This window comes from Plasmodium inui (assembly GCF_000524495.1).
Source record: "Plasmodium inui San Antonio 1 unplaced genomic scaffold supercont1.8, whole genome shotgun sequence".
NCBI classification, from domain to species: domain Eukaryota; phylum Apicomplexa; class Aconoidasida; order Haemosporida; family Plasmodiidae; genus Plasmodium; species Plasmodium inui.
Window position 1 is genome coordinate 335101 of NW_008481842.1, and position 27176 is coordinate 362276.

Here is a 27176-nt window from a genome sequence, read left to right on the forward strand (position 1 = left end):
AAACCTTTTTGCAACATTTTGCGAGAAACCTTTTTGCAACATTTTGCGAGAAACATTTTTGCAACATTTTGCGAGAAACCTTTTTGCAACATTTTTGGAGAAACCTTTTTGCAACATTTTTGGAGAAACCTTTTTGCAACATTTTGCGAGAAACCTTTTTGCAACATTTTTGGAGAAACCTTTTTGCAACATTCTTTTGATTCCATGACGACGCTGCGCAGTTATGTACAGAGCTGTGCTTGAGCGGCACGAGAAGAAGAAAAAAAAAAACACTTATTATTGTAATGTAATTCCACTTTGGTATTACCTAGATAAGTGATGGGCGGAATGAGCCAGTGTCCCCGCAAAGGAACTCTTTTTTATGGTAGTGGACCAAATGAGGGTATTTAAAAGAGTTTTTTTCCCTCCGTTGGGCAAACGCGTAAATATGCAAAAACGTATATATATGTGTACATGTATGCATGGATTGCCACTTGCTCCTGCTGGCGCACGGGGACGTGAAGCGCCTTTCGCTTGTCGAATGTTCTTCTTTTTCTCGCGTCGCTTAAATGGGGAAAAAAGGAAAAATGCGAATTTGAACTCACGGCCGAAGCGCGATTATCTTTGATATGTCGGTGTGATATTTACAAAGGCAAAACAGCCGCGCCGCTTTGGAAAACGGGAAAAAAAGAGTTTCCACATTTTGAAAAAAAAGTGCAAAACATACCGTTGTTCGTCATTTTTAAAAAGGTTAATTTTGAAAAGGATACTACTTCTGTTGAGAGAAGTGCCTACATAAGGTTACAGCTTTTTTCAAACAAAAATAAAAGACTACTTGTTTTTGCGAAAATTCAGGTGGTCAAAGAGGGGCTAGCAAAAAGGAACGTTCTAGCGTAGCAGGTATTAGCTTCACGTTTATGCGTAGGGCATTATTCGTAACGCCTTGCATGGGAAGCCGCGCCTTCGTGCAGGCACAGGGCGCCGCAGAATGAATACCCCTACGACGCCAGCGTTGCCCGTTCTTTCTCTTCCCAATTTGCCAAAAGGGGAAAAATATTCAATACGTGCATGGGCACGGAGTGGGGTGTGAAACATTTTTGTTTCCATTTGCCCATTTTTCCATGTCCTCCTTCACGCAAAAAAGCCCTTTAGGTTAGCGCGCAAAACGAAAAGAAATCGAGTTGGTCACACGTGGTGGTGGTGGGCTCCCACATAACGTAAAAAAAAAAAAAAATTAAATAAAAATGAATAAAAATAAATAAAAATGAATAAAAACAAATAACTAAATGACCGCACAAATGGATGATCGGGATATTCGCTGGTCACTCCCCCCCTACTTCATGTCAAACATTTTTTCCACCGACTTGATATTTAGCCGGATGGTCACATTTAGACAAATTAACTCATTTAGTAGATAGCGCAGGACATATGGCACATAGACAATTTTACAGGAAACGCCACAAGACTTGCAAACGGCTATTTTACTCTTCCCACCAATGCTTCTGCCCTTAACCATTTCGCCACTACAGGTGAACTGCATAATTGGGGAAAGGATTAGTCCACACTGGGGACAAACAAAGCACTCATGTCCATCTGAGTTCATGAGAAACCTCTCATTAATTATAAAACTGCAACCATGAGATATTAACCCATCTCGTTCCATTTCTCCTAATCTGATTCCCCCATGTTTTTTCTTGCCCTTCAGGGGCTGATGGGTTAAGTTACAGATTGGTCCTGTTCGCCTTACTTGTGCCTTGTCATAAGCCATATGTCGTAATCTTTGGTAATAAATGACGCCAAAGAAGATGTGCGCCTGGAGGGGTACCCCGTATATGCCACTGTAGAGTAACTCTGTTCCGTAATAATCGTAGCCCTTGTTTAGCAGCAGCTTTGCGAAGTAGTCAATTTTTTCGTCATACGTGATATTGGTTTTTGCGCTGTTTTGGCTTTCCTCCTTGGGGAGGTCATTTTTTTTTTTTTCTTTATGGCTGTGATCAACCTCCTGCGCAGGAGCGTTGGCACTACTACCCTTTTCGCCTTTGTTTTGCTCTTTGTTCTTGCCTGGTTTTTCCCTCTCGAGAAAGCCCTTAACGCCACAATTGTCAATCCACTCGTTGTTGAAACTTCTCTGCTGCGTGTACTTCCTAAACGGAGTGGCGTCAATTCTCTTGCCGTAGATGCAGGCAGCCTTTCCACAAATGCTCTCGATAAGCATACCAATGGTCATACGTGAGGGGATCCCATGGGGGTTGAAAATGACATCGGGGACAATTCCACTCTCCGAAAAGGGCATATCTTCATGTGGAAACAACCTGGAAACAACTCCCTTCTGTCCATGTCTTGATGCAAATTTATCTCCCACAAGAGGTGGTCTTGTCGTGCGTAATCGGACGATTGCAATTTGATTCCTCGTACTTTTGTAATTAGTTACACAGTCTACGTAATATTCTCCATGTCCTTTAAATTTCTCATACACGGTTAGTTCGTTTGCTTTATTGATATAGGAGTAAAGCGGATTCAACTCCACTATTTTCTGTTGCACGCGAGGCAAGCCGTCCTTATTTAACATCTTACCCATATGTTCGTAGTGAAATTTTAAGTTACTCTTCGCTGTGTTGTTACTGTTCGTGCCATTCGCACTGGTCCCGGCATTGCTGTTTGTGTATCTAACATTATTTCCGAGTATAAACTCTCCACGGCCATGATTTTTCTCCAAGTCGATAATTTCCGTTTTGTATATATGGGTCCTGAAAATACCTCTTTCTGCACTGGACTTGTTTATAATCAGTGCGTCTTCCATGTCGTATCCGGTGTACGCCAAAATGGCCACAACTGCATTGGTGCCACTAGGAAAATTATCCACCCCATAGAGTTCGTAATCTCTTGTGACAACTAGCGGAAATTGCGGCGTTATCATCCGATATATTTTGTTCGTAAATGTATACATGATGTTTAAGCTTTGTATGCCCATCGTCTGCTTCAACATTTGGCACTGGTAAATATTACGAGGACTTTGGTTGTGGTCGGAAAAGGGGGTCAGCGATCCCAAGAAGGACAGGAAAGACGTCTCTTTAAGTTCCATGTATTCGAACTTTTGCGGCATTTGCTCGTAGATGTCGAGGTTTGCGTTCTCGTCGCTGTCTGTGTAGGAGGTGGGCGGTACGCTGTGGCGGCGTTTGCCCTCACGTTTGTCGCATGTGCCGTCATTTATACCGTCACTTCTGCTATCACTTCCTTCTCCACATGAGTCCCCGCTCGATTCATAGTTCGAGCTGCTTACGTACTCGTCCTCACCACCCGTGTTGTCCTCTTGCCCATCCGTGTGGTCCCCCTCGTCGCTCTCACCGTCTTCCAAAAGCTGCAGCACCTTCCTGCTAATCGCCGATTCGGACGCCCCGGGTCCCTCCACAGGACTTCTATTCTGCAGAGCACTCCCCTTGGAGGACGACGCAAATTTCTTCCTCCTGGCATGAAACAAATACTGCTCCTTTATGGTCATTTTTTGCTGCGCCCATTTTTTGGACCTAACTAAACGTTCCTTCCTCCTTAATATCCTTCTAGCTAGGTTGTTCTTCCTGATATCTTCGTAATTTATGGCAATAGCTACGTAAGGTTGATAAGACGGGGAAATATACTCTATGCATTTCATTTTTAAATTAAACAAGGGCCTAATCAATCTCCCAGGGAAGGTATTAATTATTATGGAGTTCATCAGGAGGGGTTCATTCAAGTAGGCATTGATTTCGAAGTAGGCTTTTAAATTGTAGAGGTTATGATTCTTGGCATATTTTAACTTGTAGACAACTCTGTTGAAGTCTTGCTCACTTATGTATGTTATGGGAACCGAGTCCACCACGATGGGAATCGTTTGATCGTCGTAGATTGTAGGGATACCACTAGTATCATCCAGATTTACGTTAACTCCAATTTTTTTTAGGTATAATTTTATATTCAGCTTGTGTGATTCGTTGCTAGCCGAATTGTGCACGTAACTAAACTGCGACAAATGATTTAGCAGACCGCAAGGGGTACCGTCAGGTGTGTGGACGGGACATATGAACCCCCATGATTCCCCTAGTAATTTTCTTGGACTTAAAACTTTAACGTCTTGAAAAAAGCATCCCCTGTGGATTGCTCGAAAATTCGTAATAAATCGGAGACTGTTAATTTCGTCTGCTCCGATAACCCACCCGCTTTTCTGCTGATACCCTATATTTTCTGAGGAGATATTTCCTGTCTTGAAAAAGAATATGATGGGCATACTGAGCGTGGTGAAGGACTTTGCGATTTCTATGAAGAGGTGGTTGTCGTTGTAAAGCTCCCGAACGTAGCTCTCGACGCTGTTGAAGAGTTTTTCCTTCTCGCCGATGAAGATGGACTGGAGCTTTTTCACCGCCTGGCTTTTGTGGTTAATGGAGAGCTGGTTGCCTGAGGGGGATGAAGAATTAGAAAATGCATAAGGGTTTATCTCGAGATGCATAAGGATCTATCTCGCGATGCATAAGGGTCTATCTCGGGATGGATAAGGGTTTATCTGGAGATGGATAAAAGTCCATCTAGAAATGGATAAAAGTCCATCTCGAAATTCATAAGAGTCCATCTCGAGATGCACTTTCGTGTTGACGCACACCGAATCGCCTCTCCTCACCTGAATCTGTTGGCTTGGCAACATCCGAGTCATCGCCCTGCAGCGGCACGGAGTTCAGGTGCTGCTCGTCCAGCTCGTCCATCACCATCTCCTTGTAACGGAGGTAAATCTGCTTCACAATGACCTTAAAGGAGTCATATTTTTTCTCGTAAAATTTGTAAAAGCTCCGGGAATATCTGAAAGCTAAGCGGCTGAGGCAAGTCACGATTTGCTCCTTCAGCAAGTTTGACAGCAAATGGCTACACGTCGTGACTGCGTGGTTTTCGAGCGAGTCCTTATTAATTCGAGCGATTAACTTAAACTTGCTAAAAATTAACGTCTTAAACATCATACAAACAGTTTCAAATTTCTCTGAGTAACTCTGGATGTGAGGTAGAATCACATACTTGAGAATTGTCTTGCCTTTTTTCTCATCAGAAACGAGACTATAACGAAATATACCCCTCCTGAAATAGGAAGAGCTTCCTAGATACTTCAAATTATATTTTTCGAACACTTCTTTTTCGTTTAGTCCATTTTTTATAAATATGGATTGGATGTATTGCTCTATGTACTTGACTGCATTTTCGTTTTTGATCCCCATTTTCATTTTATTGAATAGGTAGCTTTTTTTCTTGATGGGACTTAAGAGTAACAGAATAACATGCAGAGGGATTGCCACGACTGAATTCTGGTATCTAGCACCATAGGTAAAGAAATCAAATTTGGGACAAGACAGAAAGTTCACATAAACGGAATTATCATTTAGTAGGCAATTCATGTGGACTTTATTCTCCTCATTAAGTAGTATAGTGTTATACTTTGGGTGAATTACATATCTTATCACTTTTAAATGTCCTGAGATGACGAAGAATCCTCCTAATAGGCTTTCGTCTTCTCCCTTCTGGGGTAGCATCTTTTTATTTAAGCTGCTCAGATTGCACAGATTTGACAAGACCATCACAGGGATGTACCCTGCACTGACGGTAGTACTGATTATTTCATCATTCGTTTTTTTGTTAATTTTTAAAGTAAGTTCTCCTTCGTACGTTCTCGCTGATAGTTTGCACAAATAGGGATAGTCGTTTCTTGTTTCCCCCTTGTCGTTTTTCAACACGGGGTTTTTTATTTTTATGTCACTTACGTAGAATTTGATCGAATCTGTTGATTTCTTGTTAAAGTTTTGCGTGGCGTATGTGTTAAGATTGGGGGAAAATTCCACCACGGGGATGGTCTCCGGCATGTTCTTGATATACACATTGATGAAGGAGTTGTAGTCGTCTATATGAGACTGTATTAAGAATTTGGTGAAAATGTTGTACGTCCCGTTGATTAGTCTATCTACTTTGGGCTTCATATTAGGGTACAACGCTTCGATTATTTTCAGATGAAGCTTGATTTCCTCGTCCGTAATTTTCAGGTTTATTTTTTTCAGATCCTCCGCCTCCGCAGCGAGGGGGCCGCTTCCATTGGGGCGATTATCACTGGGACAGTTACCACTGGGAAGGCTGCCACTGGGACGACTGGCACTGCTGCGGCTACCACTTGGGTTTCCTCCGACGCTTTCGTTGGCCTTGTTCACGCGCGCGGCGCCACCGGGCCTGCCGCTCACTCCCTGCTTGTTCTGCAACATCTTCCGTTACGATTTTTTTTTTTTTCCCTTACGTGAACGTTTACTTATATGCTCGCCTTGCCTCCTGCAAGGGGCCTTATCTGTGCAGTCGACCACAGATGCGCTCCTGTTCGTGGGTCCTCACGTGTACCAACCTGCTGCGGTATGCACGTTCCTGCGTGGATGAACAAATTCGCATATCCCTCCCCCTGTGCGCCGTAAATAGTAAACACTCCCGAGATTCTATTCTTCAACGCGCTTTCATAATTTTTGGGGTTAATTCGGAACGCAAAAGACGTTAAGTCAGTCGCAAACTTATGATGCTCCTTCGGGGGGTGAAGCATACAACAAGAAAGAACAAATTTTTCGCAGACAGAAAAAATGGCGAGAAAATGTCGCCACGCTGAAACGTTTACTGACCCCGTTGGTATAACCAAACAGGGTGGCTTAAAGGAAAAACAAAAATGGTCCTGCGAGGAAGGATTTGGGAAGGCTCTCTTTTCAGGGGAAGGTTAAAAATGCCCCTCTGGTTTCTCAACTTGGTCGGTCAGTTTTCTCCATCCGATTGAGCATCCATGGGATGTACAGAACGGTGGGAGACTGGCCAAACGTAAAGTTGCCGTGAAATGACGAAACGTTTATTAAAAGATGTCGTAAAATGCAGACCGCCCGATTAAAATGAAATTAATTCAAAGCGTTTAAAAGGGGAGAACATCATACTCATTAATGTACGTATTGTCCTTGCGTATTTTATTTTATTTATTTGTGTGCTTCGAAAATTGCTTTACAAATGGCATATTGAACGAGCACGAAGAATGGTACAAAAAAAAAAAATCTTCTATACGTACGTTACATGTCGGGGGGCAAATATCGTCCCCACGGCTCTTCTTGTTGCTACTGCGGTTATGGCGCCATTTTGGGTCGTTTTTTTTTTTTTTTAAACTGCCGCATACGCGCATGGCTGCATAATATAATTTCATGTACAAACGGGCACCACACGTATAACCATTTGTTTGTATTGCATATATCACATTGATGGTTATGTTTATGTTTATGTTTCTTTTTTTTTCTTCCTCCCGTTCTTGCATTAGGCTAGTCACGCGCCCGAAGGATGGCACATTAGCGAGCAAACCCAGTCTCCTTTACCGCACAACTACGTATGGTTATGAACCACGAACCGTTTTTACTTGGACTGACTTTTACCGATTAGGATTTCCCGTTGCTCGAACCGCAAAATACACATAACCTTTTCATCGCGAGAGTGAGTTTACCTTATTTTTTTTCCGTCGAATTTGAACTTGCCCCTTTTTCTGTGCCAGTCATCTTGTTTCAGTTTTGGCCCCCCTTTCCCCCACTGGGTTTGCATATCGCATGAGGACACACGTAAAATGCATGTGATGACGTACGTATGTATTCTTACGTATTTGTATCTTTCTGGGTTCCCTTTTTTTTTGGAGTGATAACAGAAAGGTACTTTTTTTCTTTCCTTTTATTCACGCCGCTTTAACCAGAACTGCGTTAATCACGTGACCGTTTCTTCGCGCACCGTTTAATCCTTCCTGTTTGTTTTTTTTCTCCATCATCCGGGGAAGGACATTTTTTTATCATTGTTGTTCCCCCATGTCAGTGCTATTTCCTTCCCGTGTGTTTAGGTAGCCTTCCATGCAACCACATTGGCATTTCTAGAATGTGACATAACGGAATCTTTTTCTTTTTTTTTGCTTGAAGCAAAGGTTGATTTTTTTGTCCCTCCGGTTAGCTACAAAACCTGGTTGGCGTAATCCACGTGATAGCTGTGAGCGCATTGGCACCAGAGAAGTTAAACAAATCTAGCGGACGAGAATGACTGTGTTAAGCGCCGCCATAAGCACGAAGAGCAAAATCTTGGTTTCGCGGCAGTTCCAGAATATCAGCAAATGTGACTTAGACTCACTAACCATCCCGTTTCACAATCTAATAGAACGGGAGAGGAGCGACCACACGTACATAGAAACGGACAAAGTGAGATATGTGTACCAGCCACTGGATAGCATTTATATCTTCCTAATCACGAACATCAATTCGAATATTATAGAAGACTTGGAAATAATTAAAGTGCTTAGTCAGATTATTCAGGATCTATGTCAAGGCAACATCAACGAAAGTACCATTTTGAAAAAATGCTTTACCATCATATTCTACATCGATGAGTTGATAAAAAATGGAGTGCGAGAAATAGTGAATACTAATCAAATAAAAACCTACATTGAAATGGAATCACATGAGGAAAAATTGCAGACAATAATCAGGGAGAATAAGGAGAAGGAAGAAAAAGAGAGAAGGAAATTTATTGCTTCCAAGTTGGAAAAGAATAGACAAAAACAGGGAAAAGATCGTACTAACAGTTTTCTCTCCAATGATGTCATCACAAACGTGGACTACAACAGCAGTATGGGTTACAACACCAACATGGGTTACAACGCCAACATGGGTTACAGCACAAACATGATGGATAACTTTCTGTACAAAACGGAGGAGCCCAGTGATATTATCCTTGATGAGAGCTTCAATGCATATAGAGGAATGCAAATCTCAAGCAAAAAAGAGCAAGTGAAAATTCTAAACGTAGTGGAAAGTAACAAAATGATCAATAAGCCAAACATCAATGTAAATGCCCTCTTTGATAAACCCATCAACATTGTGATAAGTGAAAATATCATATGTACTCTAAGCTCGGAAGGAACCCTCTGCGATTTGGACATTCAAGGAACGTTCAATATGCAAATAAATAATCACAAGTATTCAAAAGTCATCGTAGAATTGGATAACGAGTATGGAGATAAGGCTAAGATACACCCCATATTAGACAAAAGTAAGTATAACTCTAATGTGCTGGAATTAAAAGACAAGGGGAAGAATTTTCGGGTAAATACAACTTATCCTTTACTCAAATGGAAAATAAATCATCTCAACGATTCGTACATACCACTTAACATTAGTTGCTGGCCATGTGAAGACAATGAAAGTACTCTCCTAAATTTAGAAATTGAAAATAAAAGAAAGAACGCTGATGATGTGATATACGATTTGAACGTCAATTTAATGTGCCCCTCTGCTAGTAAGCCACAAATTATTAGCAAAGACAAAGGCATTATTGAACATGACGGCATTCTACTAGCGTGGAAGGTAGATGCTCTGAAGAGCAACCAGAGCTGCCAAATTGAAATTTCCATTCAGTCCAAGCCTGAAAGCGTCTTCCCCTTCTCCGTTGAGGCAAAATCCAACATACTGGCGCACAAATTGAACGTCTTGAAGGTCTTTGACGAGGATACGCACGAGGACATCGAGTACGAAATTAAGAGGAACATTACTTACCTGTTTACCATTAACAAGTAGCCTGTTCCGGTGAGGAAACCGGCGAACGAGCTGCGCTTTGCATTTTCACGGGGAGGAGGATCCATTGGGACTCGTTTTTCTGCCCCTTTTATTCCAATTTGGATGCCCATTTTATGCTCCTTTTTTTTGTCATATCCATTAATTTCAAACTAGTAAAAACACGTAGCGCAGCTTAACGGGTCCCGAGGGAGAGGCCCCGAGGGAGGCGCCCTTCGACAGGTCATCCATTTAACACGTGTCATTTTTATGCAGAGGTGATCGTCGCGACAGGTTATCCTTTGCCACGCCCGCATGTGCAGACGTGATGGAGTTGGCTCTCCGCCGTCACAGGGTCATGTAAATGTATGCAAGAAAAAGAAAACTAAACATACGAGTGCAAGCAGTTAGAGGGTCCAAACGTCGTGCCTTATGGGAATAGCTACATTGGAGGGGGGAACCCCGTAATGCTTTCTCGCTGCAAGTGTACCCCCGAATGGCAAGTCATGCCGGGGTATCCATTTTTGGACGAAAAGGAAACTGCCATTTTTAAGCGTAAAAGGGCAGTCCTTCCCCCACGTACACACAGAATCGGCGATACGAAAGCCTTCTGGAATGAAAAGAATCCCCTTTTTCTCTCTGTCTCTCTCTCTTTTTTATGTATTTTATTATGCGAAAAGCCACGGTAGGGAAACGTCTCATCACTTTATGTTTGAATATCATTTGGGAGAGTCGCGCCATTGGGAGCAGACCTCCTCCGCGTTCGTAACTTCGTGCGCCCCTCCCTCCCTTTTGCTGGCAAAGCTATGCACACAAAAGTACGCTTGTCTTTTCTCCACCAGAGTAACACTGTGGAAGGGGAATATTAAACCGCCTTACCAAACCATTTCGGTGATGGAAGGGAAAAAATGCTTAACTAATTCGGACGTGTGCTAATGAGAAAAGAGTGTGAAGCTGCAGAAAAAAAAAAATTCCATCATTAAGTATCCCTGTGTAGAGCTTGCTAAAATAGCGAATCGAACAAAAAAGTGGACCCCTCGAGGGAAAAGCCAAATTTATTACAATATTTGTGTCGGGTTAATGACCGAGAAGGCGTTGAGAGGATGCTTTTACCGAGATTGCACGCTGTACGTCGGCGAGTATGTCCTAGAAGATGAACCCAGCCATGGTGAAGCGCTCGCGGATAGTGGGGCCACTTTAAATAAAGGAAAAGATGGCAGCAAAAAGGGGTACAAAAAGGGGGAAACAAATGGGGATAGAAGTGGCGATACAAATGGGGACCCACATGGGGACACCAATGATGGCGCGGGGAAAGGCATAATCACTGACCGTAACGCCTCAGACAACAACTCGGGACAGGAAGGGCCACCTGGGAAAGGCATCATTTTCCATGGCCAGGGAAAGTACATCAGAGCAAACGAAATGTTTGCAGGGCATTTCCAAAATGGCAATTACAGAAAAGGCATATGGATAAAGTACAAAAATATTCACAACTTATTTTACTACATGAATATCCACCATACACTGTCTAGGGATAAGGGCTCCATCAACCAAGGGTCTACACAGAAATTAAGAAATTTTTTATATGTACCCCTGAAGGAGGTCAATATATATATAGGAGAGTTTCACAATAATATGTTTAATGGATTTGGCTTGTACTACTTTTATCCGTTCCTGTACGTCGGGTACTTCATAAACAATAACATGGATGGCTACGGCTACATGTTTTGCGCTAACTCCGTTGGGGAAAATTTCGGGGAGGTAGCAAAGGAGGAAGAAAGCATAAGCAGCACTACTAACAATTTGTTCGACTTCTTATTTGTGAGAGGTGAAAAAGGGGGGATTACAAAAACCTCTTCTGAAAAACAAAAGGGAGAAAAAGACGCCAAAGCGGTTGTGCAAAGTGGGGAAAGTGAGAATCGCGCTGAGGAGACCTTCAAGGAAGAGACCTCCAGCGCGGAGGGGATACTCCTTAGAGCGTATGAGAAACTGGAGAAGATGATGAAGGAGAGGGAAACTCGCCTGAGGGAAGCACCGAAGAAGGTAGAGAAACCTCCGATGTGTGATCAACCGGAGCGCTCCCCCCACGCGGGCAACCTCATGGAGAAGCTGCAAAGAGACGTTTTCAAAAACTTCAAACTGCAGACGCGAAGAAAAAACAAAGTGAAAAAAATAAAAAAGTTCCTTCACCAAAATGAGAGGGAAAACTTTTTTGATATTTTCAAACTTATATCATATGAGCACCTACTCTACCAGGGCTACTTCCATAAGAACAATTTTTTGTCCACCTCGGATCAGCAGATCCTATACAGGAGTTTGTTCCTCCAGAGTTATGCCCAAATGGTCATCGAAAAGGTGAACTCGTTTCGAAGAAACTTGGCTGAGGGGGTGGAGCCCCAAGACTTGTGCATAAACGGGGACAACGTTTTGTACGTGCTGGAAAGGAAGAAGAAAACTCCAGAGGAGGAGAAGGCACAGGGAGTCGCAATTTTCAGTGGGAGTGCTAGTGTCACTCCGAATAGTAGTGCCAGCTCGGGTGCGAGTGGCAGTAGGAGTGCCATTGCAAAGGCCAGCGCGGGCACACGAAATGATGCCACACATAACGAGCGGAACGATGTACGTAAGGAACCTAAGGAGAGTGCCTCGCGCGAGGACGAGTGCAATGCAAGTGTGTGTAGCCCGGACGTGCGTGAAGGAATTCCCCCGGCAGGTAGCACTCCCAATGCAAGTTTATCAAATGAACACTACAGAGACATCATAGACATGAACCTTCTCAAACGAATGTTCGAAGCCACGGCATACGACAACGTGGACTACGCAGTAGAGGTGGTCACGGATAAGAAGCTCCTAAAATATAAAAGTACATTTGCAGGATTAAAAACAGAGAACGAGGAAAACCATCTAGAAAAAGCCACACTAAATTTAAATGGGCATTACCAACTGGTCGTCGTCAACATCAAGTGTAGGGATGACACCTCCTTCAGCTTAAATACAAACCAATGCAATATTCAAAGCATTTACAAAATAAAAATGTTTCTAATTTCTTCTACCCAATCGTCCATAATTATGTACAACAAGTTTTTCCTTTACTACATTTATGTGTACGTTAAAAATTCTGATAAGAAGGGTAAAGGGAAAGTGAGGAAGAAGAAGGGTTAGCGCGCTTGAGCGAAATTTCCCTGGAGGAGTGCATATGCGCGGAGTGTCTGTACGAACAGCTTTGACACAACGGGTGCGAAGCCCGAGGTGTCTTGAAAAAGGCGCTAAACAAGTGCCACCCGTGTGAAGTAAGAAGTTCAGCATTTCCTTTTTTTTTCAAGTGGAATTTTAAAACATTTAAGAGAACAGAGATAAATTCCGCCTTCGTAGAGCCCATCGCGTTGTCTGCAGGGCACTATGCGCTTTCCCTTTTAAGGTGCACCCACACTTGAATCCGGATGTGTGGGGGGGAAAAGAAAAAGAAAAAAATTGGAGCCCTGTCGTGTACTGTTCGCGACTTTCTCAATGTTCATTTTGCTAACGGAGGGATCATGCTATCACGTGGTTAGCATCTTAGCCAACCAGCCCTTTTTTGTAAGTGGACAAGCGCAGGGTGTGCGCGAGTCAAGTAGAGGAGAATTCACAGGAGAGATCACAGGATAACTCACAGCAAAGCGAACTCTTTAATCTCTACTCTGAGGAGCCCCCACATAACGCAGAACATTCCCCTTGGGGATCCACTTTCGCCAGCCCGCACGACGCACCTCCCTCAGAAAACGAGAACGTGCTAAAATGAAAAGCCACTACCTTAACATCTTCTCAGAAGGCTTTTAGGACAAACAAAACACAGCATCAGTAAAGATAGCAAAAAAAAAAATCTTTTTTTGTGAACATGTCTACACGCGTTAGTGAGTGCATGTGTAGTACCGCATTCGTTGGAAATTTTTTTTTTTTTGTTTTCTTTTTTCCTGTTAATGAACTCTCCTTTAAGGTTTTAAATAGGGTATTCATTCATTCCATTATCATCGGGTCTTGTTTTATAAAAATTCCGCAGCTGTCGAAAATCGTTTCGAAGAAAAATGCAGCGGCTATCCTCGCGTCGGTCTACGTAGTGGTACCCCCTTTAGCTATACGTGTGCATACGTACGTATATGTATACACACATGTATGTGCGTGTACCTCTGGAGCCGTCTCCCCCCCGCGGAGGGATAACTCCAAATGGACAAGTGAAGCCGAAACATGCGGCGGAAAAAAGAAGACCGACGATCACTACTTATGTCCAAGCGGCTTAACGTAATAAGTCAGAGAGAGGGAGAGGGTGGGGTGTTACCCATTTTGTCCTTTGCCACGTTTTTCTCAGATCATCGTAGTTACCTCTTTGATTATTCTTTTCTATAAAAGAAAAACTGAACATTAATCTCTTCGTCGATGTTATTCTGATAAGTTAAAAAAGAGGAAAAATATAAAAGTTTGTCGACGCATGCAAATGAGTCTATGGAAAAAAAGGAAGAGGACGCAAGACGCAAGAGTTTCATTCCACATTGTCCATTTGTTGGTCTATATAGGGTCTATTTGTTACTCTCCACATTGTCCATTTGTTCCTCTCCATATTGTCCATTTTTTTCCTCCATTCACCCTTTATGTGTTTCCCCTCCTTGCAGACATACAGAACATCTTAATCGTCCTCCTCATGTGGAAATACAGCAACAGTTATTCAAGACGTGTCAATTTTTTAAAGATCGGCCTGTATGTTCTGTTCAATTTGTTCCTTGTTTTGCTCTTTCCCGATGCCCTGGTTCTACCCCTCGGATTGGCTTCTGCCCTGTTAAGTTACTCTTCTAAATGAAGAAATGTGGGCATTATGCCCCTGCTCTCACCTATTGGGGGGAAGCGGAGAGCCTGTTATCAATTTGCCAACTTACGACCTTGCCAACCCCCCGAACCCACGGCATCCCCCTCCGGGCTGCTTCTCCAAAGTACCGCAAATTTACGTAAACTACAAAAACCAGAGCACGGGAAACTTATCATTTGAGTCTTACCTTTTAATTTTTTGTGGGAACTTGACAAGAATATATATCATCCTTTTTAATGTAAAGAATTAGACATACTTGGCAAGACGTTTGGGTGAGGCTGAGCATGCGCATCTACATGCATGTGCATGTGTGTATGCTTGTCCTGGTCTACACATTAACGGACTTGATGAACGGAGCATTCTTTGAAAACATCTGATGTGGACAGAGAACGTATCAATGAAGAAACGTGGCGACGAAGCAACGACGTGATAATGCCAGCGTAACTGCTTTGGGGCATTTCACTTTGCAATTACCCATCGTGGTCTTAATTTTTTTTTTGCAGATCAACTGTGGATTAAACTCCTCCTTAAATTTGACCATTTTGTGTCAGGTAAATCGCCAAAAGGAAAGCAATTCCTCCGTTCCCTAAGGAAATGTTTTCTTTTGCGACCCCGTCCTGCCGCCGTTCCCCTGCACGTACAGATGCACTTCTAGTGGAATAACACAAGCTTAACGGCGAAAAAGGACAAGAAAAAGCAATTATGCGTGGTTATTTCCACCTACATATTTAACAATGTTACAATGCTGCAAAATAAAGTGAGCAACGTAAGGTTGTCCCCCCTTTTTTTTCCTCTCATCCCAAGAGGGGGTCTGCTTCTTTGGCGCGGCGGGCTGCGCAAATGTGCCCGTTCCGGTCGACGCGGGCACAGAAATGAAAAGAAAAGAGCGCAGCGGAGGGTTGTGTTGTCCTCCCATGATGGGACTAACACGGTAGATGTTTTTTTCACAATACCGGTATTAAAATCTAATAATACTGTGTATATTCTTAAAAGTTTTACATAGTTTGAATGAAAGAATGGAACTAACAAAAAAAATAGAAATAAAATAAAGAAATCTTAAAATTGATTAAAAACTCATAAAACCACATTAAAAGTAACAAAAACTATGGGCTTATAAAATAACGAAACATATGCGTCTGTGCATGCATATGCATACGCGTACATATCAAAATATATTTTATTTTTTTTTTTGTGCTTGCGCACAGGATATACATATTGAGTAAAACTGTACTTTTCGCATTTTGAAAGAAAAAATAAAAAAAAATTCCATGTGTGAGTGTGTATTTTAAAGTACGAATTTTAATCACAAATATTATGTGTGAAAAACAAATGTCACAGGACAAAAAACATAGGGGAAGGGGGGTGTTTTAAAGCTTATCATGGCAGTCACTTCCTCGGTCATGCGACGGTTTTGTTTGTTCGATCCAGGGTTCGAGGGCTTCGTCGCTTACTCGTTTCTAGGTAACTCTCTGGCTCGCTCCTTCGATCGTTCCATCCTGCACTTCTTCACCTCTGTTTCTTCACTTCAACTTAATGACAACCACCGACATGTCGTCGAAGAACTTCCTTCTACTATCGCGGTCTACCCACGTCAACATCCCCCTGGGGGTCAAGCGCGCTTTCATGCAGGCCTTCGTTAAGACGGACTTAATAATAATCTGCGACAGCTTCTTCACAGAGTAGCTGTACTGTTTCACGATGTCGTATATTTTTTTGTCACCTAAGTCATCGGAAATTCCATCGGATACCAATACGATAAATTCATCATCCTCAGTTCTCCTTATTTTAAGTACTTCGGGAATGGCCGAGATGTAGGGAAAGGAGTGTGGCTCCTTAACGATGAATTTATTTTTTTTGTAATTAAATGCAAAGATTTTATGCTTCAAGTGAAAATCACCAAAAGTCCTTGTGCACTGTAATCGTCCTTTCACAAAACATCGATCAAAATCAGACAATTGCAATTGTGTATCATGTTCAGTTAAGCCAAAGGTTTCAAAGAATTTCACATTTCCAGTTCTGACGGTCCTTTTACACATAACAACGTCCATTTCGTTGGGATGCTCCTGAATTAATCTCATTCTTTCATTTATTTCAGTGGCATTATGTATATTATTTAACCTAACTACGGAATCTTTCTTTATTAACAATCCCCTGGAATCCCCTACATTGCTAACATAGTAATAGTTTTTATCGATGAGGACACTGAGTGAGCAAGAACCAACTCTTGTGTACTTGGCATTTCCCTGAAAGAAATATTCCTTTGCTTTTTTTAAAATGTCATTTTCTAGCTGAATGTGGGCTTCCTCCAGACTTGCTACTATATCACTTGGCGTCAAAACCTGGTTATCATTATTTCTTAACTTTTCCATTAATTGCTTCTTCACGTAAAATCCTAGCCACCTCTTCACTATGTCTGCGATAACTTCTCCGCTATGACCATCCATCACTGCGGCGAATAGGAATGAGTCATTAAAGGCTTTCATTTCGTCATAGTATTGACTATACCTCTCAAATGCATTGTTCAATATGTCTCGTCTGCTTAGGTAAGGGTTTGGTTGCACTCCGGATGCACCTGTAATGGGCCCTTTTTCAGCGTCTATCGGGGTTTGCGCTTCAGTGTTTTTAGCGCTTTGACCAGCAGCGTCTTGTGTGTTGCTACCTTCTTCTTTTTGGGATTCCGCATTAACAGCTTCTGTGGTGGACGGGATTGCCTCTGTTGGGGCAGTTTCTGCATTCTCATCGACTGGTGCTTCTGCATTCTCGGCGACTGGGGCTTCTGCATTCTCGGCGACAGATGCTTCTGCATTCTCGGCGACAGATGCTTCTGCATTCTCGGCGACAGATGCTTCTGCATTCTCGGCGGCAGGTGCTTCCGCATTCTCGGCTGCTGCAGATTCCACATTTTCGACCACTTTGTCAGAGGTTCTCTGGGTTGTCTCATCTGTTGCGTTGAGGGGTGTCTCATCTGTTGCGTTGAGGGGTGTCTCATCTGTTGCGTTGGGGGCTGTCTCATCTGTTGCATTGGAGGCTGTCTCATCTGTTGCATTGGAGGCTGTCTCATCTGTTGCATTGGGGGCTGTCTCATCTGTTGCGTTGAGGGCTGTCTCATCTGTTGCATTGGGGGCTGTCTCATCTGTTGCATTGGAGGCTGTCTCATCTGTTGCATTGGAGGCTGTCTCATCTGTTGCATTGGAGGCTGTCTCATCTGTTGCATTGGAGGCTGTCTCATCTGGCACCTTTTTTGCTGTTTCCTCTGTTACGTTCTCTGCAGCATCCACATTCATCCGATCTGTTGTTGGCTCTGCAGTTTTTTCTGTTGCCTTTACTTCCACAGAAGCTAGTGGCGTCTGAATGGGCGTGGGTTCTTGCATCGAAGGCCCAGCTATGGGGGAGCCATCAGCTGGCATAGGCATTGTTACGGCTGGCCCCATGGATGGACCCATTGACGAACCCACTGGAAGAGACATCGGGGAACCTCTTGGTGATCCTTTTGTTGATCCCAAGGATGATGGTCCCACTCGGGACCCACCTACTGGAGTAGGAATTAGCAATGTTGAATCCCAGGGTGGAATTGGTTCTAAAACAGAAGATCCAGGAGATCCTCCCCTATTTGCCCCCTTCTTTGTGCTTCTGCCTTTGTCTTTTAGGTAGGCCATGTTGACCATATCTAGAAAATAATTTGGGCTAGAGGAGGAGTCATTTCCGTTGACATATTTCATTGCGCTCTTTTCGAAGGATTGAATAAAATTTTCGTCCTCTTTGTCTTTCAGCTTTTGGTAACTACCAATGGGTTCTAACAAGTCATTAGTCATATCGATTTCGTAGACAAAGCATCTGTCCTGTATGGGATTATTGGCGGGGTATTGTATCATATTTATTTTATTCCTATTGTGCATAAAAAAGGCGCTGTTCATTTCATCGAGATGTTCAAATTTCAACTTGACTCCACCTAACGTTAATCCTCTCTCTTCATAGGGATCTTTATCGGGGTAATTGAATTCATCTTTGGGACTGTTAAAATTGTTATGTTCGTTTATTATTGACTCTTTTGGGAAATCAAATTCGGAGCCATTTACACGGCCTGATGCCGCGGCCAACAGGGTGATCAGCGTCAACAGAAGGGACCATTTTTTCTTCGGCGCGGCCTTCTCGTACAGGTTGAAAATGTCACTTAAAGCGTCAACTTTCATTTTGGACGTCCTTCGCTACCATCATTTGGCTTGGTGGCGTATGGGCACGCGCGTATTTTCGTTTGGCGAATTGCACGTTGGGAAAGATTATACGTGGTTGCAAAGGGTACGTTTGCGCGTGCGTACGTTTGTACGTCTTCCTTTTCTTTCCTTTCCTTTCTCTTTCCGTTGTCCTTTCCTCCTCGCTCCTTTCAAATGGATGCGGTCAAATTCTGGGAGATGGGAAAAAAAGGATGTATCACTCTTACAAGAAATAAATGTTCCGTTAAACAACTGACAGAGGCGAAATGTACTTGGGTGCATTCTCATGCGCGGGCTGCACGCACGATGCAGCGCGGTGGAGAGGTTGGAAATGGCACGAATAAGGTAAAAAAAGGAATGCCAAAGGGTCACTGCGCATTAACATTTTCCGTAAACAAAACTTCGCTCGGCGGGGAGACACGCTGCTCGAGTGGCGAAGCGGTCGTCCTGCGTGCTGCCGTATTCGGCTGTGGAAAATACTCGTCAAAGCATTGTAAACGCGTTGATGCAAAGCTAGCGAGGGGAGGAAAAATAGTAGACGTTAAGTTGCCAGAATGGTGAAGTTGTATTATACATATTTCGCATATATTATATACGTATCAATGGGGGGTTAAAATAAAAAAGTGAAATCAAATCAGAAAAATAAAATAACAGCAAACTCTTCCTAATACCATTACTACGTTTATGTAATGTGGAATTTTATCTACTAATAAAATACATATGTGGATAAGGCGTATGCCGTACGTGGCGTTTCTTTGCTTCTGAAGAAGCGTGGGTAAAGAGAATCAATTTTATTACGTAAACATAATTTTTACTACGCAGCGAAGGCGAGCAAATGGGTTTTCCCTTCTTGTTGGATCGGCAGTTTGAAACAACTTTTTTAAAATAACAACGGGAAACAAAGTAAAGCAAATCAAAGGAGAAGCGAAGCAAACGAATGCCATGCGATGCGAAGAGAAACAAATAATAGCCAAATGAAGCAAATTTTGGTGAGTTATTTTTACAAGTAAAAATATCTATACTTAAAGTATCATCTATATTATGTATATAAATATAACATTTCCATATAAAAGGAAAAATTTTTTATAATTTTTTATACTTTTAAAACTTGCGTTAATAAAAAAAAAAAAATGCACGAAAAAATTATTTGCAACGATGCTTTGAGGTCGGCTCAAACAAAAAAAAGAACTGCAAAGTATCTCAAGTATTCGTCCACACAAAAAAAAAATATATAAATATAAATAATACGGAGATATATATAATATAAATATAATACGAACAAATATATATATATAAATATAATAAGAACATATATATTCCTATGTGGAAGCGTCATGTAGCGCTTAGATGATCGGGGAGCAATGGGTCGTATGTTTCTTTGAGCGAGACCAATTGGGCATGAACAGAGAAGTATACATAAACGTGCACAAATGCGTATAGGATATATTTAGATCATATACTGCGTACAGAGGTACATTCGTACATGTACCACGATCACATGCGGGGCGTTTTTTTTTCCAGCCGCATCATGACCTCCAGGGGAAAAGATTTCTACGGCGAGCAAATGCGCCTATCGTGGGTCACTGTCAAAATTAGCACAATCGGAAGGAGCATTATTTGTTGTACAACATTTTGAGGGGCATAAAAAAAAAAAAGAAGAAGCAGTATACTTGTGTAGTCATGTAAATCCGCGGCTTTGAGTAGATATATTTTCGTTCCCCTACACGTATACTGCATAAACTGCGTACTGCGCGAACGCAAGGTATCATGCGCGAAAGGGAAATAAATTCAGCCCACTAAAAAATGGAGCTTTACAAAGGGGAAGAGGGAGGGGGGCCCAACTTATTTTACCCACAATGAAATGATGCTGTCTTTTGTTGAAATAAGGAGAGGCCGATTTCATGGAGTCGGAGCGGCGCATATGTATATATGCTTTATGCAAATGGTACCTGCGTACGTAGTACCTCCTTATGCGTTTATATATTATTTATGTACAGTCTTCTGGCGTATATTCCTTCCAGAACATATATGTACAGCGCATTCTTAACGTGCTTTGCCCCGCACCCCCTCTTCCGAGGATGACAAAACGTTTCCTTCTCTTCCCACTTGAATGTTTAATGTACAAAGGAAAAATAGGGAAGCAAGATAAGAGAACCTCTGCTCCTAACTATGCAAAAAAAAAATTGGGATATTGTTCAGTTTATCATTATCCTCTTCTTTCCTTTTGAGGAACAAATGGGGGGCTACTTCGTCCAAAACCTGCAAGTTGTTTGGTATCCCCGGCGCGTTTTCGCTTGTGAAATTTATTAGGTCCGCAGATTGGTTTAGTGAAAAGGTGCCCCCGTTATTTCCGCTCTCATGGCAGCGGTCATAGCGGAGGTGGTCGTTGCCTCCATCGTCACCATTGCCGCAGTCTGCCAAGTCATCATTATCTGCATCCCCCAAATGCACGTAATTTCCCCGCCCAGCACAACCATTATACATAGCAGCACAAGCACCTTTTTTCGCTCCCCCTTCTAAACAAAAATGGTAAATGGCATCTTCATTTTCCTGCCCTACATCTGGGGCTACATTTCGCTTTAAATTTGCAAATTTTTGCAGATTCGAAATTTTTTTCTTAAAATTTTTTTTTTCCTCCCTCAACTGGTTTAGCTCCCTCTGGAGCCTATTCAGCAGGTGGCAATAAACGATGTTTATTTTTTTCTGTTTCGTTAGTTCCTGTAGTAGGACGATATTTAGCTGGGCGTATTGATCTTCCCCAGTCGTGGACATGGGGTGTCCCCCTCTGTATTTACGGTCAGATTTATTTCCCCTTTGTGCACTCCGTCCTTTTTTGTGACCAAAACTGTCCCAGTGTAACCCCAATTTGCCGTCAAATGATAGGTAATCTAAACAATGCCTATTCCTGTTAATGATGTCCTCGGTGTGCTTCAGTATGTAATCCCCCCCCATCGTTACATCTTCAGTGTTTATCGAATTTGCCTTCATATAACTTACGTTTTGGATGAGGTGATCTTCTACACCGTTCCTGCGTTTGGCTTCTTTTTTTCTGTCCCTCTTATTATCGCGTCCATTACGGTGTATATTATCGCCCTCAGTAGTGCTGTTCCTGTTTGCCCTTTTTTGCCCCCCTTCGTGCTCTCCCTGCGAATACACATCGCTTTGTCCCACTTTCTTTTTACTTTTCCTAAATTTGCTGAATGTACTTAAGGAGTGCCTGTCCTTATTAACTTCAAGAAGGGGCAAGTCGACACATGCCTCTTCCTCCGTAATTTGTTTTTTCTCCAATCCGTCCTTTGCATCGCTTTCTCGGGCGAATGTGTCTTCCTCTCCTCCAGTTTGCCCCGCTCCTACTCCATTGCACTTTTCATCCCTCGCCCCGCCTTCGTACCTTTCTCCTTTTTCAAGTTCCTTTTTTGTCCGAACTGCATAATCATCTGCATAATTATCTGAATTCCCCATTTTTGTTCCTCCTCCTGCGCCTGAAAAAGACACACCATCTTGAGTGGTTCCATTCCCCAGGGAATCCACAAGATCGACACCTTCGTTCGCATCAATCTGACAAGAGAGTGACCCAGTCATTTGAGCCTTTCCCAACTTTTCTTCATTATCCATCTGGGAGGACATTTTCTTTCCTTCCAAGTTAGTAGTTGCACTTTTCGCATGCTCCACCAAATGGCGGTCCTCACAATTTTCTTCCACAATAAAGTGGTCCACCTTGACGTTAACATCATCTTTCGTGCCCATAGTAATGTAGGCATATAAATAGTTGCATCCATTTCCCACCGAGTTGTACTTAATAAGGTTATTGCTTCCCTTCTTATGATGGGCCAATTTCGTATTCAGGAGTTTATTCATGAATTGCACCTTTTTGCAAGAATCAAATAGAAACAATTTTTCATTTTCTGTCAATATGATAATATTATCGTCACTGCATGCGAAATGTCTGATGCGCACATTGGCCATGTTGCTCATTTTTTTAATCCCCCGAATGTTATTTCCCCAGACGTAGAAGATATGATTTTTCGTTAAACAGGCTGAGTATAATTTCCCCAGGGATACCTTCACCACTGTGTCGTTTTGGGGTATATCAATTTTTTTAATTCTATAACTTGACTTGTTGCTTTTTATGCCCAACTCTCCATTTCGGTTGCCCCCCCAGGTGTATAATCTCCCTTTGCTCGTTAGCATGGCGTTGTGGTTGTAGCTGGAGTGTATGCTAGTAATTTTCATTTTTTTTTTTAATTCTATTTTTTTGGGGAAGTACACGTTTTCCTCGCGTTTGAAGCCCAGTTTTCCGTCTTCCCCGCAGCCGCAGGCGAGGATGTGGCAGTTGGGGCGGTCATCACAGGAGTTAGCACAGGAATCATAAGGGGAGTCAGCACGGGAGTCAGCACAGGAGTCAGTACGCGAATCGGCGCAGTAGTTCGCACTCTCATCCGCATCATGATCGTCGCCTTCTTCTTCCCCCTCCCCACTGTGGCTGCTACCTACTTCCCCATCATTAATATTTATGTCAAGCCCGTTGAGGCAGCCTGAGCCCACTTCCTTTTTGCCCTTCATCATGCAGGGGGATTTCCCCTCTTGTTCCCTCACCTTCGCCTTGGATGCACCCAAGTGACCTTCGCCATTTCCATCTTCACATTCGGTTAAAAAAAGGGAGTGATTTTTACCACACGCAATGTCTATGACTTTTTCTTGAAAGTAAATGAGCAGTGGCGTAGAAATTTCATCCGTGTTATTTCCGATACCTAATTGGCCACAGTTATTATTTCCCCAGACGAAAACGTTGTGGTTGCACATTAAGGCAATGATGTGTTCATACCCACATGACACCTTTCGTACTTTGTGTTTGGACAAAATTGGATTGATCGTCAATTTGATTCTATTCGTTTTGTCGCCCAGACCCAGCTGCCCATAATTATTTAACCCTACAATTTCAAAGTCGTCATTTTCGTATATAATTATTAGGTTATTTGGCCCGCTGTAAATATCCTTAATGTGTGCTGAATTTTTTATGTTAATCAGGGAAAATTTCTGTTTCTTTCCTATTAAGAATTCCTGCAAAAGGGAAGGGGACGACGTTGATAAATGCGCGGCTGAGCGCAAAGTTCAATTTTGGGTTTGGGGCCACTGATCCGCTGCTATTTGTGTGTATGTCCTTAGGAGATGCTACTGCTCAGACATGGACATTTGAACACACTGTGGTACTTCCAATCTCATACATACGTGTGTAAAAGGGGGAACACGTGACCTTCCAATCTGCGCCCACATTTACAATACCTTACATTCGTTCCGTGAACGACAAGCCGATTTTTCCCCTGTCCTTGTCCCATCTTCGTGGAAGCTTTATTCTTATGGGATTATAATGCGAAGGAAAAGACTAATTAAAGAAAAAAAAAAAAAAAAAAATATGAACGTTGAAGTATAAAATTCGCGTTGCACAACAAGTGTGTGCTATCCACAATTTTACCGACTGATCAGTTATGATAAAATTACGATTTCTTCCTTCTGACATTTGTGATTGGGGGGGTGAGTTGACGTAGGCATATTCACTCGGCGGATGCATTTTTTTTTTTTTACACTATGCTTGGTCCAAAATGTGTGTACTCCTTTTTCACCTGCGTTTTGTAAACCTTCCCCCTGATGGTCTCTGCGTAGTGGTTTACTTTTTGAGATTCTCTTCCTTGGATGAGCAGTGATTTGAGTAAATAACGACGCGTTATTCAATTTCACTTTTGAAATGGAATTTTTTTGCCTCGATTTGATTCCTTCTGTGGAGATGCTTAGCGGTTAAAAGGTAAGACGAAAAACGGGACACGACACTAAAATCACAGCGGAAGAAGTAGCCTCGTCGCCCAACCCATTTGTTCCAATTTTACACGAACGGTATCAGCAGCTATGGCACAACATTTATGCAAAGTGACACGTTCGATAAATTAAAAAAAAAAATTTTCTTAATTGTTAATCCTTTTTCAAAATAGTAAACACGTAAAGTTGCATATAAAAACTTTTCACCAAATGACAGCACAATATGGATAAGGAAAAAATCCGTTTGTCGGAACCTGGCATCAATGGTTACTAATTTTATACATTTGACAAATGAAATCACAAGGGGCGGGTGAACTATCGTATGCATTCAGCGTAAATAGGAGGAACACCACGCTATAATCCACTCACCCGAAAAAAAAAAACAAAAAAAAAAAAAATACTAAAAATTGTAAACGCATGAATGTGTAACGCGGCTGGGGGGGAAGGATGCATGCGGAACAAAAAAAGGATGAACAGGTTGAGAAAATACGCGGGAAGAGGTACCCTAACGCCGGTAAGAAGTACCCTACGAACAGCGCCAAGGCGCTTGCTGCTAAATTCTCACACCGCCTTCGAGGCGTACTTGGTGGAAAAGACCATGTAGGCGGAGAGCATGAAGTCCGAAATGAAGGTCAACAAAGAGACAAAGTTATTTGATAAATAAACGTACAGAAACGAATTCAGGTTGCAGAACCACTTGGTCTCGGTCGTGTTGGAAGGAGCAATGGAAGTCGTAGCCGTGTGGCCATGCTGAATCTGAGTTATCTGCAAGTATTCTTCATAAGAACAGAAGAGAAGGTTTCCTTCAAGTAGGTAGCTGGAATATAATACTTGGCTAACTACAAAAATTAATGTGCAGACATTTGTTAAAATGCTAACAAGGAGGGAAAATTTGCACGATCTTAAAATTCCATACAAATCGTAATAGCTCAACAGGGAAAACAGGATAGCCGAAATTATGGTAGTCACGAGGAGCAGGTGTAAATAATAAATCTTATGTTTCTGACTTGAATAAATAATTATCTTCACAGTGTCACTCAAATTGTTCAAATCGTAAATATTATATTCTGACAAAACTCTTTTAAAGAAGGATTTTGTTTTTAAAAATATATAAAATAGTCCTAGGTATAGATACGCCGAAAAGAGTTTTACGTAGAATAGGCAGAATTTTTTTCGAAACGTTCTGTCTGTATTCAAGTACAAGGTTATAAACTCAATCATCGATAGGAATATAAAAACTGATGGAAATACAAACGCATAGTTATGCATGCGGCATAAATTACTTCCTGTGTTGAGAAACAAATCCTCTTTATCGTAGCTAGCAAACCAGTACATATAATTCTCGATGTTACAGAAAAAAGTTCGATTTTCCAAATTTTGCAGAAAAATGGTACATATAAATAATATGTCCAAATGGAGGCTGATCAATCTTATGTACTTCTTGAAGCTAAATAATTTTATGCAAAAACATTTTACTCGAAAAGTTGAAAATATTTTCAACAAATTGAGAAGGATTAGAAAGGTGCCACATACAATGTTGATTATGCTAAATGCTTTGTAATAATTCATAAAAATTTTGTCATCCTTGAGGATGTTTTTTTCCTCTTCTTCTATGCCATGTTTTCCCTTTTCTTCGTCCCCCAATGTTAAGAAGTTGGTCGTTAGGAAGTTAAAAAGTACGACATACGTTGCGGTTGCAATTACTGACAGGATTCTTACGCCTACGAGAGCGTACTCGTGTTTCTTAGCTTTTATGTCTGTGTTTGTCGGCGCGACGTAAGTTCCCTTCATTCTGAAGGTGGGCGCGCGGCGCCGGTTAAGCGGTGTGACCTGTTGCGCAACCCCTCCGTCGTGTGTGTGGCGCGTTAATCATTCGCACAGCAGGTTCGCCAGCTATCGGGTTTGTAGTTTGATCGGTCTGGTCAGTTTGGTCACTTTGGTCAGTTTGGATCGGTTCTTATCTGTTTCCTTCGCGTAGTTCTCCTTTTACACTATTCACGCTGCTGTGTCGTATCGGCCTTCCTCTCGCCGTTCCAGTTACTCCCTTTCTGCGACTTCTCCGCACCTCGCGCGCTTTGTAAAGCCCCAACGCGGTGTACTCGGTTGAAATATATGTGTCAATTTGTACCTCCTCTTTGGGAAGGTTGAAAAGTTCATCGCATTTTGTGAAAATGCTTCTTTTGCTTAGAAGGGGGCGGGGCAAAAAGGACTTGTGGGTAAATCCTTACCTTTCGCTGGCTTGCAGGTAAATTCTTATCCTTTGCTTGGCTTGCATGTAAATTCTTACCTTTCGCTCCCTTGAGTAGGGACAAACATATGCATATGTAAGTAACGTATTTACCTGTGCGCAAGTGTTTGTATGTATAAACCACCCCTCGCGCATTTTTTTTTTTTGGGAAAACATTTACACTGCTTCACTTCGATGCCTTTCCATTTTTTTTGTAAAACTATGGCAATCAACGTGAGAGTTCCAAAATGGCCACGAACCCGCGTAAGCTATCAAATGTTGCCATATGCGAACGTTTATCGGCATATAATCACAATCCTTGTGGTGTGCTTAAAACTTCCAATGATCTCATTCGATTTGCTACGCGAAGATGTTTTTATGCCATCCCTTTACGTCACCCTTGGGCTTAGCTGCCGGAGCGCGTGCACTTGATATTTTTTTCCTCCTCATAAATGTGCGCATAGGTAGGCGAATGTCGCGAATGTGACGCATGGTTAGTATGCCGTGCATTGCATATACATATTACA

The 27176-nt window shown here is 42.2% G+C and overlaps 6 protein-coding genes across 6 annotated transcripts; 2 read left to right on the forward strand and 4 right to left on the reverse strand.

Moving 5' to 3' along the window:
* Positions 1 to 1312: 1312 nt before the first annotated feature.
* Positions 1313 to 6239, reverse strand: C922_02343 (DNA-directed RNA polymerase I subunit RPA2; the record flags this gene model as incomplete). The annotated part of the gene is made up of 2 exons (XM_008817942.1): positions 1313 to 4407; positions 4628 to 6239. 2 exons carry the CDS (start codon positions 6237 to 6239, stop codon positions 1313 to 1315), a joined length of 4707 nt encoding a protein of 1568 aa, XP_008816164.1.
* A 1821-nt stretch (positions 6240 to 8060) lies between these two features.
* C922_02344 (hypothetical protein) lies at positions 8061 to 9593 on the forward strand (the record flags this gene model as incomplete). The annotated part of the gene is made up of 1 exon (XM_008817943.1): positions 8061 to 9593. One exon carries the CDS (start codon positions 8061 to 8063, stop codon positions 9591 to 9593), a length of 1533 nt encoding a protein of 510 aa, XP_008816165.1.
* Positions 9594 to 10649: 1056 nt separating this feature from the next.
* Positions 10650 to 12728, forward strand: C922_02345 (hypothetical protein; the record flags this gene model as incomplete). The annotated part of the gene is made up of 1 exon (XM_008817944.1): positions 10650 to 12728. The coding sequence occupies one exon, from the start codon at positions 10650 to 10652 to the stop codon at positions 12726 to 12728; it is 2079 nt and encodes a 692-aa protein (XP_008816166.1).
* Positions 12729 to 15920: 3192 nt separating this feature from the next.
* C922_02346 (hypothetical protein) lies at positions 15921 to 18590 on the reverse strand (the record flags this gene model as incomplete). The annotated part of the gene is made up of 1 exon (XM_008817945.1): positions 15921 to 18590. The coding sequence occupies one exon, from the start codon at positions 18588 to 18590 to the stop codon at positions 15921 to 15923; it is 2670 nt and encodes an 889-aa protein (XP_008816167.1).
* A 2184-nt stretch (positions 18591 to 20774) lies between these two features.
* On the reverse strand, positions 20775 to 23947 carry C922_02347 (hypothetical protein; the record flags this gene model as incomplete). The annotated part of the gene is made up of 2 exons (XM_008817946.1): positions 20775 to 23672; positions 23900 to 23947. The coding sequence occupies 2 exons, from the start codon at positions 23945 to 23947 to the stop codon at positions 20775 to 20777; spliced, it is 2946 nt and encodes a 981-aa protein (XP_008816168.1).
* A 1036-nt stretch (positions 23948 to 24983) lies between these two features.
* Positions 24984 to 26213, reverse strand: C922_02348 (hypothetical protein; the record flags this gene model as incomplete). Its single annotated transcript, XM_008817947.1, has 1 exon — positions 24984 to 26213. One exon carries the CDS (start codon positions 26211 to 26213, stop codon positions 24984 to 24986), a length of 1230 nt encoding a protein of 409 aa, XP_008816169.1.
* Between the last annotated feature and the right edge of the window lie 963 nt (positions 26214 to 27176).